Source organism: Electrona antarctica, assembly GCF_951216825.1.
Source record: "Electrona antarctica genome assembly, chromosome: 17".
NCBI classification, from domain to species: Eukaryota; Metazoa; Chordata; class Actinopteri; order Myctophiformes; family Myctophidae; genus Electrona; species Electrona antarctica.
Window position 1 is genome coordinate 22,348,548 of NC_136798.1, and position 15,228 is coordinate 22,363,775.

At 43.4% G+C, this 15,228-nt stretch overlaps 1 protein-coding gene across 1 annotated transcript; it reads right to left on the reverse strand.

Moving 5' to 3' along the window:
- Positions 1–1,643: 1,643 nt before the first annotated feature.
- On the reverse strand, positions 1,644–15,164 carry lrp11 (low density lipoprotein receptor-related protein 11). The gene is made up of 9 exons (XM_079526120.1): positions 14,561–15,164; positions 12,987–13,144; positions 10,981–11,122; positions 5,586–5,711; positions 5,134–5,373; positions 2,784–2,951; positions 2,610–2,666; positions 2,044–2,145; positions 1,644–1,800 (listed from the first exon to the last, which is right to left on the reverse strand). The coding sequence occupies exons 1-9, from the start codon at positions 15,123–15,125 to the stop codon at positions 1,646–1,648; spliced, it is 1,713 nt and encodes a 570-aa protein (XP_079382246.1). The 5' UTR covers positions 15,126–15,164; the 3' UTR covers positions 1,644–1,645.
- Between the last annotated feature and the right edge of the window lie 64 nt (positions 15,165–15,228).

Sequence of the window (15,228 nt, forward strand, 5' to 3'; positions counted from 1 at the left end):
ACATTAATTGTAACCATTACATGTAGCAGGTGTGTGTGTGTGGGTGCAACTAAACGATAATGCACCAGCTACTGTTAATGAAAGTTAGGCGCACCAGTGCAAAAAAATAATAAGATTCCAATGTAGATAAGACAAGCTCTTGTTAATATTTTTCATTCATTCAATATTATAGAACCCATAGACTTTCAACCTGGTGTCCCTATTTTGGGCATGTCATAAGCAATGTCAAAAACAATGATCCACAAATTGTAGATCGGCTTCGCTACAAAGTATATATATGAAATTATGGTTTCTGTGTGGCAGTGACAATAATTTAACGCAGCATATCACCAACTGCATGATATTGATCACACTTTAATATCTTTCACATAGACATTGCCGGTTGAGGAATAGGCATTTCATAACTTCACAAAGGCTTGCTTAATAAAGTAGCACTGTAAGCAGTGAAGAATTAGGCTGGAGTAAGGTATTTGTTTATTGTACACCCAGAGATTTGACCTGGTTATGGCTTGCTACGATTCTGGGATATATAACTGCTTTAACTGATTGAATGATTGAAGTATGTAATTGGTTAATTTGTGTAGCAATCTTGAGACTGCACCACCAGCCGCCGAAACATTACCAAGCTGTCATAATTTCAGTTTGTGATTTGGTTGACAAGTGTGTCTTGGCCAAGCAGCAAAAGAATAGCACAACAGTGCCACCCAGTGGCAGATATATTACAACGCAGCACTAGATTTTAATTAAAACATCCACAAGTGAAAACAAGATTGGAAGGTAATAGATAAACTTACCAACCATACAATGTGGTAAGGTAACACATTGGTATTTGAAAGAGGCAGGGCTGCATTATTTGTTGACTGCAACTAAATATTAATTGGGTCATCTGGGTCACCACTGTGGAGAGGTGGTTAGTGGTTTAAATCCTCCATCGTACACATAGGCTGGCCGGGCGCTCCTACAAAAACAAGGTGGGGAGGGCAATATCTCAGTGTCACTGCAGACTGCACTAGTGCTACTGCACTAGTGACTCCTACACGTTGGTTCATTAGGCCCTAATGATTAGGGCACCTATTCAGTGGGCAGCATTGGATACACAATACATAAAGAACTCAGTAATTGGAATAACAACTAAATTGGGAGAATAAGAAAATGGAAAAAAGACCTGCAGTTCTTTAGTTGTGGCTACCTTTAATCATAAATACATTAACATTAACAAAAGGGGATTTTACAAATATCTGAATCTTTATCAGTGTTTCCACACCTAAGCGCAAAACGGTCGACAGCCGCGCACGTCTTAAGCTGTGCGCAGCTTATTTTCCGAGTTTTTAGACAGCTGGCTCTTTAGATAGTGTGGCAGCACCTTATCAGTGAGTTGGAGGCAGCCTCTGCCAGCCTTCTTTGACAGTCTGTACGGGTCTTTTTGTCTGTGTGTTCATAACAGAGAATTGGTGATGTTCATGACCTGGGGAGAGGACACTGCTGTCAGAGACTAAACTAGGAGTTCCAACAAATGCACTGATCAATTTCTTAATGCCCTGCTTCAGCCTCTGCTGATGGCACTGTCCCTTCTCCGTTTTGTCCCCGTCTGAATGTCAGAAACATCCCACTTCCCAGGTGTCTTTGAACGCCACAGCCTGAGTGGCTACAGGTACATGCCATTGATGAGGTAATCAGATTCCTCTGTGGTGAGGGGGCGGGTCTTCTTAATCTTGTGACGAACAAGCCTCATACGGCAGCCAATCATGAGCAGTAGCAGAGATGTGATGATCAGGCCAAACGCCAATGGGAGGATTGCACCTGCATGAAACAAATGAGGTAGCAATGACAATGTAACTTCCAATGAAAATTCTTTCTCCAACAACATAAATTCTGTCCAGGTATTTTATATATATCAAACATGGTACCAGGAGAGGATGAAAAGAAAATAACATAAAATCCAACTGTTGGACTGTTTGATGACAAACATGTTTACTGTAATATAGATAAGCAACAGTTAATTATTCTTTATTATGTAGGAACACTTTTCACATTGAAACTCACCTGACTCGGGCACAGGGTGTCCTCCCTTTACTGGATATGGCTCAGAGATTGGTAGTTCGCTCTGTGGTTGGCTCTGTGAGATGGCTCCTTTAGGGGCAGCCACTATAAAGATAGACAAACAAAACCTTGATTATAGTCTAGCATTTCACTGAAGCTACTGTAGTGTATTGAGCTTCTGCCTATGCTTAACAGCAGTTGAATTGCTTGTGTGGGTCTGTTATTTACCTGTGTCAGACTGTTATTTACCTGTCTGTCTGTAATTTACCTGCTATTTACCTTTGTCTGTCTGTTATTCACCTGTGTCTGTCTGTTATCTACCTGCTATTTACCTGTGTCTGTCTGTTATTCAATTGTGTCAGTCTGTAATTTACCTGCTATTTACCTGTGTCTGTTATCTACCTGTCTGCCTGTTATCTACCTGCTATTTACCTGTGTCTGTTATCTACCTGTCTGCCTGTTATCTACCTGCTATTTACCTGTGTCTGTCTGTTATCTACCTGTCGGTCTGTTACTTACACACCTGTGTTGGTCTATTATTTATACATCTGTGTCAGCTCGTTATTTACCTGTGTCAGTCTGTTTGGTAGTGGTAGGGGCCACGGTTGCTGGGTTTAAAGCAGGACCTAAATAGAAAAATCACTCTTATTATTATTAAAATCTCATCTGTCATTTTCACTGTGATGGAAAAAACATTTACGTCGGGAAGAGGAGGAGGAGATGATGAAGAAGAAGATACTTACTCTTTTCAATGCATTCACTGACACAGTCTGCTTCTTGTAGGAAGTTGTTATGATTACCCTGGCAACCGCCAAACAGGAAGTGTTTGCATTCTCCGGCGTCTTGATCGTAGTACCAGCGTGGAAATGTCCCTTTACAGGCCCCTACCACAGGGGGGGCTGCACAGGGGTCTATTGGGACAAAGCCAAGGGAGACAGCAGTGGCTTTTAGACAGAGAATATAGAATCTACTTACATTATGCACATTACATTACAGTATTTAAATGATACTCTTATCCAGAGTGACCTACAATAATACAGCAACTGTAAATTATTCCAACCTTCAATTCAAACTATCATTACAAGCGACCAACTGGACAGCAGTGAAAGGGTCATAGCCCGAGTGAACAGAGGCTATGACACTGCCATGCAATCATTAACCACTTAAACTCTCTATACTTATAGTCAACAAATACTTAGTTGACCGGGGTCCGTACTTGGACCACTTATTTTTTCTCCACTATACACAAAATCGCTTTTCCGAAAATAGCCGAAGCTCACAGCGAATTGCAAAGCAAGACGTTGACCGGTGGCGGTGACCGGTCCCCCCAGAATAGGTTTAAAAGCCTGATTTATACACAGTCGTACAACTACGCATAAATTAAGTATTGTCAGTCAGTGTTCCTAGATTTGTCTGTGACTGAAACTTTGCATGTTTTATTTGTAGAACTGCATTTCCGTGATTCTTTCCAACTTTCACCAACATCTAGTTAAGGGAAAATACAAAATGATGTCACAACCCTATGTTACGGATCTCAACTTCCCATGCCTTTGGAGAGCCGGCAACATCAGAATTCACCAAGCGAGAAAAAGGAGACTTATGGGAGCACACCTTGGCTGAGTAAGCCCTGTGGTAGAGTGGCGATGGGGATGGAGGTACAGTGGTGTGGGTGGCATTCCGTCTTAGCCTAATGCAGGGATCGGATGGCAGGGGGACAGAGGCGCTTTGTCTCCATGCTCAGGGGGTATGTGGGGATAGGGCTGCATTCCCATGGCAGTTCTGTGTTCTGGCCTGGGACAGTGGCCCTTTGGCACACACCTTGCCTTGCAGCACAGCACTGTGACTCACTGGCTGCCTGCAGGGCTTCCATCTGCCCCATTGCTAAAACACAAAGAAAAAGACTGCTTTCTTAAACCAGAAAACTGCACCCGTTGAACCCCAGTGATAGAGGACCGTATAGTGAAAAGTGGTTTTATAAATTTGACAGTGGGCAATGGCAAACATAGCATACAGAGTGTGTCCGGGTATTACAAACTGAAAAGCAGTGAGAGACAAAATAAATCTGATTTGGTGAGTACAGTCTGCAATCCACACTTTCATCACATCCCGCCTTGACTATTGCAACAGTATCCTCCATGATGGCACCACCTCCAAAGTCCTCAATACATTTCAATATGTCCAGAACTCAGCTGCCCGCCTGCTCACCAGTACCCGTTTCACAGAGACCAAATTACACCAGCCCTCCGCGACCTTCACTGGCTGCCGGTCAAACAAAGAATCCACTTCAAAATACTACTAAACATCTACAAAGCACTAAACAATCTGGCTCCCCCCCTACCTCTGCGATCTACAAGCGTTATGTCCCCTCCCACCCCCCTCAGGTCTGGTGACGCAAACCTCCTGATATTACCGTACCTGGGACGATAGTGCTTTTGCCTTTTCTGCTGCAACCCTTTGGAATGCACTACCCAAAACTCTCAGAGATGCCCCCAGTGCCCCTCCAAACCTTCAAAATCTGCAATATTGCTTTCCCTAGCTAACTCATTCCACTGTTTTTATTGATTTACTGATTTACTTTTTCCCTCTTTCCCCCCATGTAAAGCGTCTTTGGGTACTTAGAAAAGCGCTATATACATTTGAGATATTATTATTTGGTTGACAGCAGTAGCATTAGGGCCTACATGCATGTCATGTGATACTGTATACAAACATGACACAACATGCATCCATCTGTGGTGGCCGGTGTTATGGGTACCCCCTCATTCCATTTGATCTCTCAATCTCCTTCTTCCTCTCAAGCATGAATGGAATAAGGGGAGGTGGGATAAAGTTATAAGATAATGTGTTTTTCTCAGCGGCGTAACGAGACGTAAGTAGGCCCCGACGCGGGCTGGTCACCATAACTGTGTTATGATACCTCCCTTATTTCATTCTTAATTCATCTTATTTATCATTTCATTGTATTTATTTTCCTTCCCTTACTCCCCCCAACCCACCACTGAAAATAACAAATGTATTTAATGACAGCGGAAAAACAAAGCTTACAATAGCTTCACCCCAAAAAGGTTTCAGCGATGCAACAAACAACAGTACCATGATTGATTGGGTCGTGGTCCTCCTGTGGACTGGGGCTTTGTGGGTGGGCAGGTGGTGGGGGAGCGACCCTGGTCCTGTCTTGGGGGACAACGGGAATATTCGGGGGTACAATGCTCTCCATGGTCTTGCTGGGCCCCTTCTGTAGCTGCTTTGAGCCATCCTCAACCTCCTCTGTCTGGGCAGACAAAGGCCTGCTGGGATTGGCAGCATGGGTCACCGACTTCCTGTTGCCATCAACTGGAGAAAGCACAGAAGAAACAATAGCTAAATGTTAACAACAAATTGGATTAGAACTGCACTTCCTAAAAAATGCATTCATCACCTCTAGCCTGTGTTTTCAATAGGTTTGATAAGAAATCAAATAGATGTGGAATCATAATCATCGTCATAATCTATAGAGGCAATATTATGTGCAGGTGAAATCTGTGTATGAGATGACTCATACGCACAGTGCTGGCAGAAGGCCTCATCAGAGCGGTCTGTACACTGCTGCTTCCCATCGCAGGCGTAGGTGATGTCGATACAGCAACCATCGTCACACAGGAACTGGTAGCGCGAGCACCGGCCAGTACACACTGTACAACACAAGAGACAGCAGTCACACGATGTGTCCTGATGCAACACATTGGTCCTCATTCACAACGGCGTTTACGCTCATAACGTTACGTAACGTGAGCGGAGCGTGAGCGGACAGGCATTTACGTGGATTCCCACATTACGTGGGAATTCATGAAGTTGAACGTGAACTTGACGGTGACGTTGTTTGGTCGGAAACTCCGCTATAAGCTGCGCCAGCTCAGAGGGTCGTGTACTGCTTGCGTAGATTTATTCAGAAGGCTTTAGTCTTCATGCTGACTCAATTAAAAGTCCCCAAACCTCAGATAAAATATGTAGGCATGTGTCAACATTGGTCAGCACATAAAAAAAATGATAGCTTATATAAAAGCCAAGTATCACTTGTATGCCTAAATGCAAGCATTCTAGAGGCAGGTTAGCCTAGAGTCCCATACAGAAACTGCCCCTGCAAGCCCGACACCTTTTTATTTATTTATTAGGATATTTCTAGCATGCGCGATTGCGCTGCTCACTTGACAGCTTTCTACTCGCAGTGCAACGCGTTGTGAGCTTGTAGATCGGCTCTCGCGGACTCGCGCTGCATGTTAAAAAACAAACTCACAATTATTATAAGAACATACACTTATCTGCATTCTGCACTGTACGAATCCAACGTTGTTTAGTGTAGTAATGCCTGCAGTAGGCCTATTGAAATTGTTTTGTTACGGAGCTCCTTTGAGTCACACTGTCGGTGTGTGTGTGTGGACAGTCCAATCTGGGTGAAATTCACATTGGAAAATGAATATAACGGCGAGCCTGGCCCGGACAGAACAGATTATTTCTATGGTTCACAGACATGCCGGTCTGACAGACAGACAGCAGTCACGAGGGCTAATTAGCCCTATACAAATATAGAAGTCCACATTATTGCATCAGCGCGTGCAATTCGGCCAGTCATAGTTTTAAGCCAGTGCACCTTAATGAATTATAATATGGGGAACTTATAGCTAGGCTGTAGGCTACTACATTGATCTCATCATGAGATCAATCAAGTTTGGTGCCAAATGTCCCGTGAATCATTTTAATATGACGACATCATGAAATGAACCTGCACTTAGATCTGACAAAGAGGAGGCTACCCGCCGTATATGGTTGAAATTTTAAATAGCTTATAGGCCTATGCCTACGTGTCCATGATCAGAACAAATCCATTCTCCACATGGCATTCAGACAGATGACAGTGAGATGATATTAATCTATTCCCCGCATGAATCAATGCAGCTCTGATAAAAATATCGGATATATGTTTTACCTCTGCAAAGGTGTGAGTGAGCAATTGTTCAATAGAAAAGAAAAGGCTTTATAATATAATTGCCAAGTATAGGCTAGCTTGCTGCCTTGGTCCCGAACTTAAATAAATAAATGGCCAAGCTGCATTTTATACGGTAAGTCAGCTTGCCATTGCTGTAGCGGTGCAGACTCGAGCAGCGTTCACCGTTTTGTAAGCTTGGGAAAATGATTTATATAGTTTAATGGTAGGCTATAGACAATATAAAGAATCACGCACAAATGTAATGGTATATGGATGTAAAAAAAGAGACTGCAGGTGGTGGTCGTCGCTCCGGCGCTTGACATGGTCAGATCATTTTCTTTTAATTTCCTGTCCTTTGATGGATTGAGTGTCAGTTTGTACAGTTTGTATGGTAGGCCTATAGTGGTATACTTTATACAATGGTGCAAAAACTTGTTTGTGGTCCTGTGGAATTATGAAATTAATAGAGGGCTATATTCATGATATATCTGCACAGCACTGACTGACCGCGGCAGTATAGCCTAATTTCTTTCCAGCAATCATTTTTATTTTAATTTGTGAAGCCACTATACTGGAAAATATAATTATTTTGTTGCATTCCGTCAGGAGGACCTCTATTTCGTTTGAGCTGTATATAGTTCTTTTTTGTTTTTTTTACTGCTGTCTGCTGAGTCATGCTTGACGCCTTTTATGGTGTGAAATGGGGCGTGGATCAATGCAAATGACGTTATCCGCTGATTTTCCGATCATTTGGCACCCGCTCGCATTCACCTGCGTACCTCACAACATACACCTGCGTACCTGTGGTACACACCGCTCTTTGAATTGCACGGCAAAACAACGTTGCGTGATCGGACGGAATTTCCCGCATCTGTTTACGCTTCCGTTACGCTTCCGTTACACTCTGGTGTATTTCTCCTTTGTGAATGAGGACCTATGTGAGCTTGCAGGTGCGATCAAAGATATCACACCCTGGAGTGGTGAGAACCCAAAAGCAGGACAGACAGACAGGCAGGTAGTGTTCAAAATACAGGTGAACATCAAATTTGAACCCCTTCAGCACTATTGTCTTTCGGCAAAGAGAGCGGTCCGAGTACAGGGCCTACCGGTCATGTATTTGCTCATTAACACTTTGATTGCTACAAGATCTCGGCAGGCCTATTTGGATGTTGCTACCGTTTAACATTGCACAAAGGCCTTGTTCGGGGGCCCACAGCAAAATGTTCTCTTATAGCGAGAATCACACGCATACATCAAAAGAAAGCTGAACTTGTCCACTTCAATTTAAAAAATACATTTTGATTTTACCATGTTCCATTCTGGAGATATTGACCTTTTTGCAACACCTGCATTTGCCTGGAAGTGGTTATCTTGAACAGCGAGCAGAGTTATGGATGGTTTAAAGTCAGAGACATTGACAGGCAGATATAAAATTGAACCCAATAAATATCCTATACATCCTATACACCGAATGAAAGCCCTGAATGTGTACTTTTACGAGGAAAACAGTATACATTGATCCCATCTACAGTTAGACAGTAATTGGTTATTGAATGCAGCTTGTGCCCACCAGATAACTTCAGAGAAGACATGGACGTGAACTCCTCAATATTCACAAAATAAGGCCTATAGCGACATATAAATACTATATACCGTATGAAACAGAAGACTCTCTGCTTTCATAAGAAAAAAACTTCTACTGTAGTAATAATAAAAATCACACCCATGTGAAGTGAGTGGTGCAACTCTGTCCCATATTCTGTTCTCTGCTTATTCAATACAGCTCGCTATATACGGACTGAGGCAGAAAGTCATGTAAACCTTTTATTTACAGTTTGGTCTGTAAACTTCTACTGTAATAATAAAAATCACACCCCTGTGAAGTGAGCGTTGCAACTGTTCTGTACTTATTCACTACAGCTCGCTATATACGGACTGAGGCAGAAAGTCATGTAAACCTTTTATTTACAGTTTGGTCTGTGAGCGGTGCAACTGTTCTCTACAGTTGCGCGGTGCAACTGTAGAGAACAGTTGCACCGCTCACTTCACAGGGGTGTGATTTTTATTATTACAGTAGAAGTTTACAGACCAAACTGTAAATAAAAGGTTTACATGACTTTCTGTCTCAGTCCGTATATAGCGAGCTGTAGTGAATAAGTACAGAACAGTTGCAACGCTCACTTCACAGGGGTGTGATTTTTATTATTACAGTAGAAGTTTACAGACCAAACTGTAAATAAAAGGTTTACATGACTTTCTGCCTCAGTCCGTATATAGCGAGCTGTATTGAATAAGCAGAGAACAGAATATGGGACAGAGTTGCACCACTCACTTCACATGGGTGTGATTTTTATTATTACTACAGTAGAAGTTTTTTTCTTATGAAAGCAGAGAGTCTTCTGTTTCATACGGTATATAGTATTTATATGTCGCTATAGGCCTTATTTTGTGAATATTGAGTTCGGGTCCATGTCTTCTCTGCAGTTATATCTGGTGGGCGCAATGTGCATCCACCCAGTAACCAATTTATGACAAACTGTACATGGGATCAATGTTTACTCTTTTCCTCGTAAAAGTACACATTCAGGGCTTTCATTCGGTGTATAGGATGTATAGCATATTTATTGTGTTTATTGTTATATCTGCCTGTCAATGTCTGACTATAAACCTTCATAACTCTGCTTTCTTTAGATGATGATGATGATTCACTGCTTTCATTGTTTTGATCGCAGTAACATTGGGGGGGGGGGGGGGGTCATGGGCACATTGGGCAGCAAAAGTCTTGATCGTACGGCTATAAAAAGTCCCATTCCACCGTTCGGTTCAGAACTATAGTATAACGGTGAGACGCGTTGTCATCATGAGCTGATTTTGTTTTTCAAGCTAGTATAGGGGAACATGCCTGGGCATGCACGGTTTAGGACGCGGAAAAGTTCGTTATACATTACACCCGGGTCGATTACGTCCCCGACGCGTTCATTGCGGTCTTATCACTACAATTATAATGAATAAAAAAGCGTTACAATCACACGTCCGAGCGATCTCCGATTATGACGGCTCTGCATGGTGATACGTGATCCCCCAACGGTAGACTGTCTGTTGTCATGGCGGCCCCTCTCGATACTGTAGTTCGTTTGTTAGTTCGTAGTATTGTAGGCTCGGGGATCGTTTGGTCGCTACAGTATGAAGAAGTAAACATGCATCTGTCCATGTGTGTTGCAGACGTTGTGCAATGCCGATCTGGTGCAGAATCTGCAGATCATGTGTTAGGCAGCGTAACAGCGTTCCGTTCATCATGTTTTTTTCCGAGACATGAGCCCCCATCTCGCAAGGCCCTCCTCCTGCAGGAGAAACAGGAGGGGAGGGGGGAATCGAGTATTATAGTGTTGGGTAAAAGCCAATAGGTGGAGGAAAGCCTGGTGAGGCGAGGTTAGGTGAAATTTTATTCTTTTCACACACCGACTAGATCGGCATGGGCGCATCCATTTTATACTGGCTTCTACACGTAAAGCGGCCCGCCCTCCTGTTTTCAGGAGGGGAGGGTTTTTTTTTTTTTTTTTCTGATCACGTGAGCGGGACTAAGCAGCAATGACAGGGGGATGGTTCTTCATTGTCCGGGTGGGTAAAAAGATGAATGAAAGTATGCTATAAAAAAGTGATTAGAACGTATGGATACGTGGTTCGCACCGGACGTTTGATTAATTGATAACGTATTGATACGCGATTAGCGTCGGCTGTGTTAAGTAGAGGCAAACAGCGAAAATAGCTGATCTACAAGCCCACTACGTGTCGCATCGCAATTTTTCATTACCTCTGGCTAATGGACCATGCAAATAATGTTTCTTTTAGTAATCTCAGATATTCTTTTCCCCCATTCATGCAGATGTTCTATTGTGAAACCTAGAAACATACTAAATTTGCCTCTAGTAAAATAGCCGATGCAAGAGGTACAGAATAGGAGCTTTGTGGTTCAGTACCTTCAGGCTGGTTTTCTGGCACCAGCACGGTGACAGAGACATTGTCTGAGCTCTTCTGTCCTGTGGTGTCGCTGACAGTCATCTGGAAGGTGTAGACACCTCGCTGGAGACCACTTATCTTCAGAAGCCCTGGATGGGTCACCTTCGGCAAGAAAGGGAACAACATTTCAAAATGAAGACACTGACAGCTCATGAGCATATTTTTCAACCAGTACTTTTGTCAACGGTTAGGACGAGTGCTGTGGCCTAGGTTTTTTCTGGCGGTATACCATCATTATTCCCTGCGTGACATGCGCACATATAGGCTATACGCTCACACGTGGCCAATGAATTAAATGGTTAGCAGACGGTATACGCTTTTTTATCTGAAACGTTGCCACGGCAGATGTGAAGAGTTCTGGTCATACATGGGGACAGCTGGGGGACAGCTGGCCCTCCAGGGTTCCTGGAGGGCCCTTGTTCACGGCCTATGCCCAAAGTTGGCCCTACAGGAGTAAGTAAGTAATCATTTTCTTTTTCATTTGACTTATACCTTTTTGATCAAGTAACATTTGATCATGACTTATTTTAGCAGAGAGCCAATTTATGGCTTCTCTTGTTTAACAATGATTTCATTAAACTTTTTATCTAATAGGGAAAGCATTTTGGAGTAGGGGGGCAGGGCTGATGTGGGAATCCACACAGGTGGGTGAAGGTCAACATTTTCAACTCTGCCATATTTGTGATTTCCTGTGTGATATTTAACCAGGGTTTATAACCCTATAAACTTCATAGTAATAGAATCCCGTCTTTATACATGTTCCCTCCTTCTTTCCAACAAATCTCTTTGCGTTGTGAGCTTGGATATGGGTTGCAATATTCACCCCTCTAATAGGGATTCTAGGGTCTATGTGGTTAGAACGGATAACTAAACAACAAATATGAAAAACAAATATATAAAATTTGAATTTACTGTAAAGTCTGCTAAAATCCCAAATAATGTCACAACTTTCATAGGGAGTGAGTTGAATGCTGTTGTCCTTGAGGCAGGGTGGCTTATGACAAGCTGTTTCTTATCTCTGGCAGCATGTCCTTAGGCACTCTGGCCTCATGCCACCATGTTGAACTGCAAACATATACAAGCCCATTCACCACTTAGCCCCAGTGGACTTTATGGTTATACTATCGTTCCATGTGTAAATCATCACTTTTCATCAGAACAAAAGCCCAGCAAGGCCAGCAGTATATGCCTTATTATGCCCCAAACCTCAGAGACTGCTGTACTAATGAGATGATGTTCAATGTAGCAAACAGTTTATACAATTGGATAATAATCAATTTGCTCGGATGTGCTAAGTCAAGAAGAGGGTCGTATTCGAACCAGGGCTCACAAGATATGATGTGTGATCATAGTGCCCAGGCTATTATAACTAACATGGGGATCCACCAGACCTACTACAAAGTCAAATCCTCACTGTTCATTTATCCATTTGTAACCTTGAGTGTACAGTACTCATTTAACCAAATGGTTACATTTGTACCATCTCAGAATTAAACTAACACTCCTCTTACAGTGTATACACTATATAGCAGAGGTGGGCAGAGAACCCATGTCTTTTTGATCTACCGGTAGATCCGGATGGGCCTCTAAGTAGACTTTTAATTGTTTTAATTGAATTATTGTCTCCACCTACCAATACGTCTGGTGACATCTACAGGTTATTCAATCTAGGGGCTCGAACAACAGACAGATCCTCTGCTGACAAGTCTATGCCCACTTGCTTTGAAAACCAATCCTGATACGTCTCATTATGAAGAACTATTGGTTCTGCAATGATGTTATTGTTTTTAAATCAAGCCCCTACATTTAATTTAGATGTCACAAGGCGTACTGGTAGGCAGAGATCAATGATATGGCTAGCTATGCGAGACTACCAGCCTTGGAAAAGGCCAAATATAGATTACATACCTGAAAAGACTGCTCATGCAGCCCATCCCTGCTATAATAATGAATGACTATAGATTACCTTCATGCTGATGTCTGGGTCTCCCTTGAGGAGAGCCCATTCGTAGCGGCTGATGCCATGGTCGTCCACGCTGTCTCGCCCATCCAGGACGGCCCAGTCCGTGGGCAGCTGGATCACCACATCCTGCCCAGCGTCACTGCGAGGAGGCTCGTCCAGATCTGTGACAAACAGCCTCGTATTATGTCAAACATGCCTACAGCGTACTACAGAGTCCTCAATGTATAGAATTGATTTACAGTATGCATTATATCCTCTTTTTCCCAAAAAGAAAAATATGAGAGGTTATAGTGAAATGTTTAGATTTTCTGCATTATTCCTGTTTTTCTTGACACACCCCACTTTAGACATTTGCCTTTGCAGGATTCTTTATTTATTTTGCTGCTGTGGTGACTCCTGGGTGTCATTAAAACCGGGAAGGCATCTGTGTCATTTTTGAGGGGCGCGTGGCCCTCCTATGTTTGTGTGTACGCCCCATAGCGATGATTTGATTGGCTGATTACCCCATAGCGGGGTAAAGACAGAGAAGTGAAGACGCAAATTGCGATTGGCCGGAATGTGATGATGTATGATGAGGGGGCGCTAGCCCCTCCTATGTCCAGCTTTTGGTGTATGTGCACAAACTTTGTCCTACACTAACATTAAATTCCCATTGACAATGAATGGACAATTTTACGTCATAGTGTCTGATGATGTCATAATGTACGTCATGATGATTTACGATGATAAGAGCGCCTCTCACTTCACACAGGTATGATTTATTTTATTTTAGTGTTGGCTATTCAAAAATAGCAGATACACAATATAATATTCCTAGTTTGCCACACCATGTCCAGCTGTTCCCTGAGGACAAAGAGTTTAGGGCTGGGTTTAAAAACAAACAGATAAAGCCCACAGCTGCCACTCCTCTCAGTGAACTAATCTAATTGTGTCTGAGAGGCAGATCATTATCCCATTCTAATGATCCTATCAGCTTGACCAGTCACAAGTTCACAACACATCACATGTACAGAATAATAATGAAACCTTAGTTGTAAGATCATCTCCGAAAATGTGAGGAAGGAGATAGCATGACTTTGACATACAGAGCATGCAAGAGAGACAGACATGCTTAAAATGAAAAAGAACAACTTGTTCAGTTACATGACATCAGCGGTTTCTCAGAAGGATTAATCATGATTCATGAATCATCCACATAAGTCCATCTATAATTAAGCTTAACAAGTAACGAGCAGGTTAAAAATTGTAATTCATATTCATATGTTATTTCTAAGTTATAACTGTAGCCTTCACATTGTAATGAGTTGGGACTCAATGGTAGATAGGCTAATACACCAGATAGCCTACTTTAGACTACATATAGGGTATGAATAATGAATACACGCAGGACCTCAATGGAAATAAGCAATAGCCTTTTTTCGTTATCCAATAGGGTAAAAGGGCGACTTCGTTGGTATTCATCCAATAGCATCCTTATTTATATAAATCTGTACCTCTGTGATTTTTGCAAACTGTTAATAAAGTATTCAGTCAATCAGGCGTGATTTATATGGTGGGGAAGACGGTCAGTCACTGACCTTCCATGACGGTATCATCTTCTTCTCCCAGGGTGTCGTCAGGTGGTCTCCGGGCAGAGTTGACCGTGTTGCTCCCGGAGGAGGAGGAGGGGGACATGATGATGGGGACGTGTCCCGTCGCGTTGGAGGTCCGGCTGTAGGTGCTGAAGCCTGGCTGCGGGGCGAACGAGCAGACGTTCGTATTCCTGTACGTACAGTTGAACAGATAGCAGCTGAGGCCGTCGTCCGTGTGCCCGAGGCCGGCCTGGACCACCGCCACGGTGCAGTGCGGCTCGGAGCAGCAGGCGTGCAGACAGTCCTTCCAGCTGTACACCCTGCCGGGGGCCGACAGGAAGGTGGCCCCCTGTTCGATGGAGGCCCTCGCCCGGATGATGCGCTCGCCGACGGCGCTGAAGTCGTCCAGGCAGACGTCCAGCGCATCACCTCCCCGGCTCGTGTACGCCTGGTCCTGCTGGAGCTGCTTGCGGAATTCCTCCAGCAGCTCCTCCACGCCCGATATTTTGGATTTTAAATCGGATATCTGCGAGGACCGGGCGTTGACGCTGCTCACCGTCACGCACAGCATCAGCACGACCGCCGTCAGTCGGTGGTGGTGGTGATGATGATGCTGAGACGCAGCCATGTTTACAGCCCTTCCTTCCGTTGTTCTCTGATGCTGCTGCAGCAAC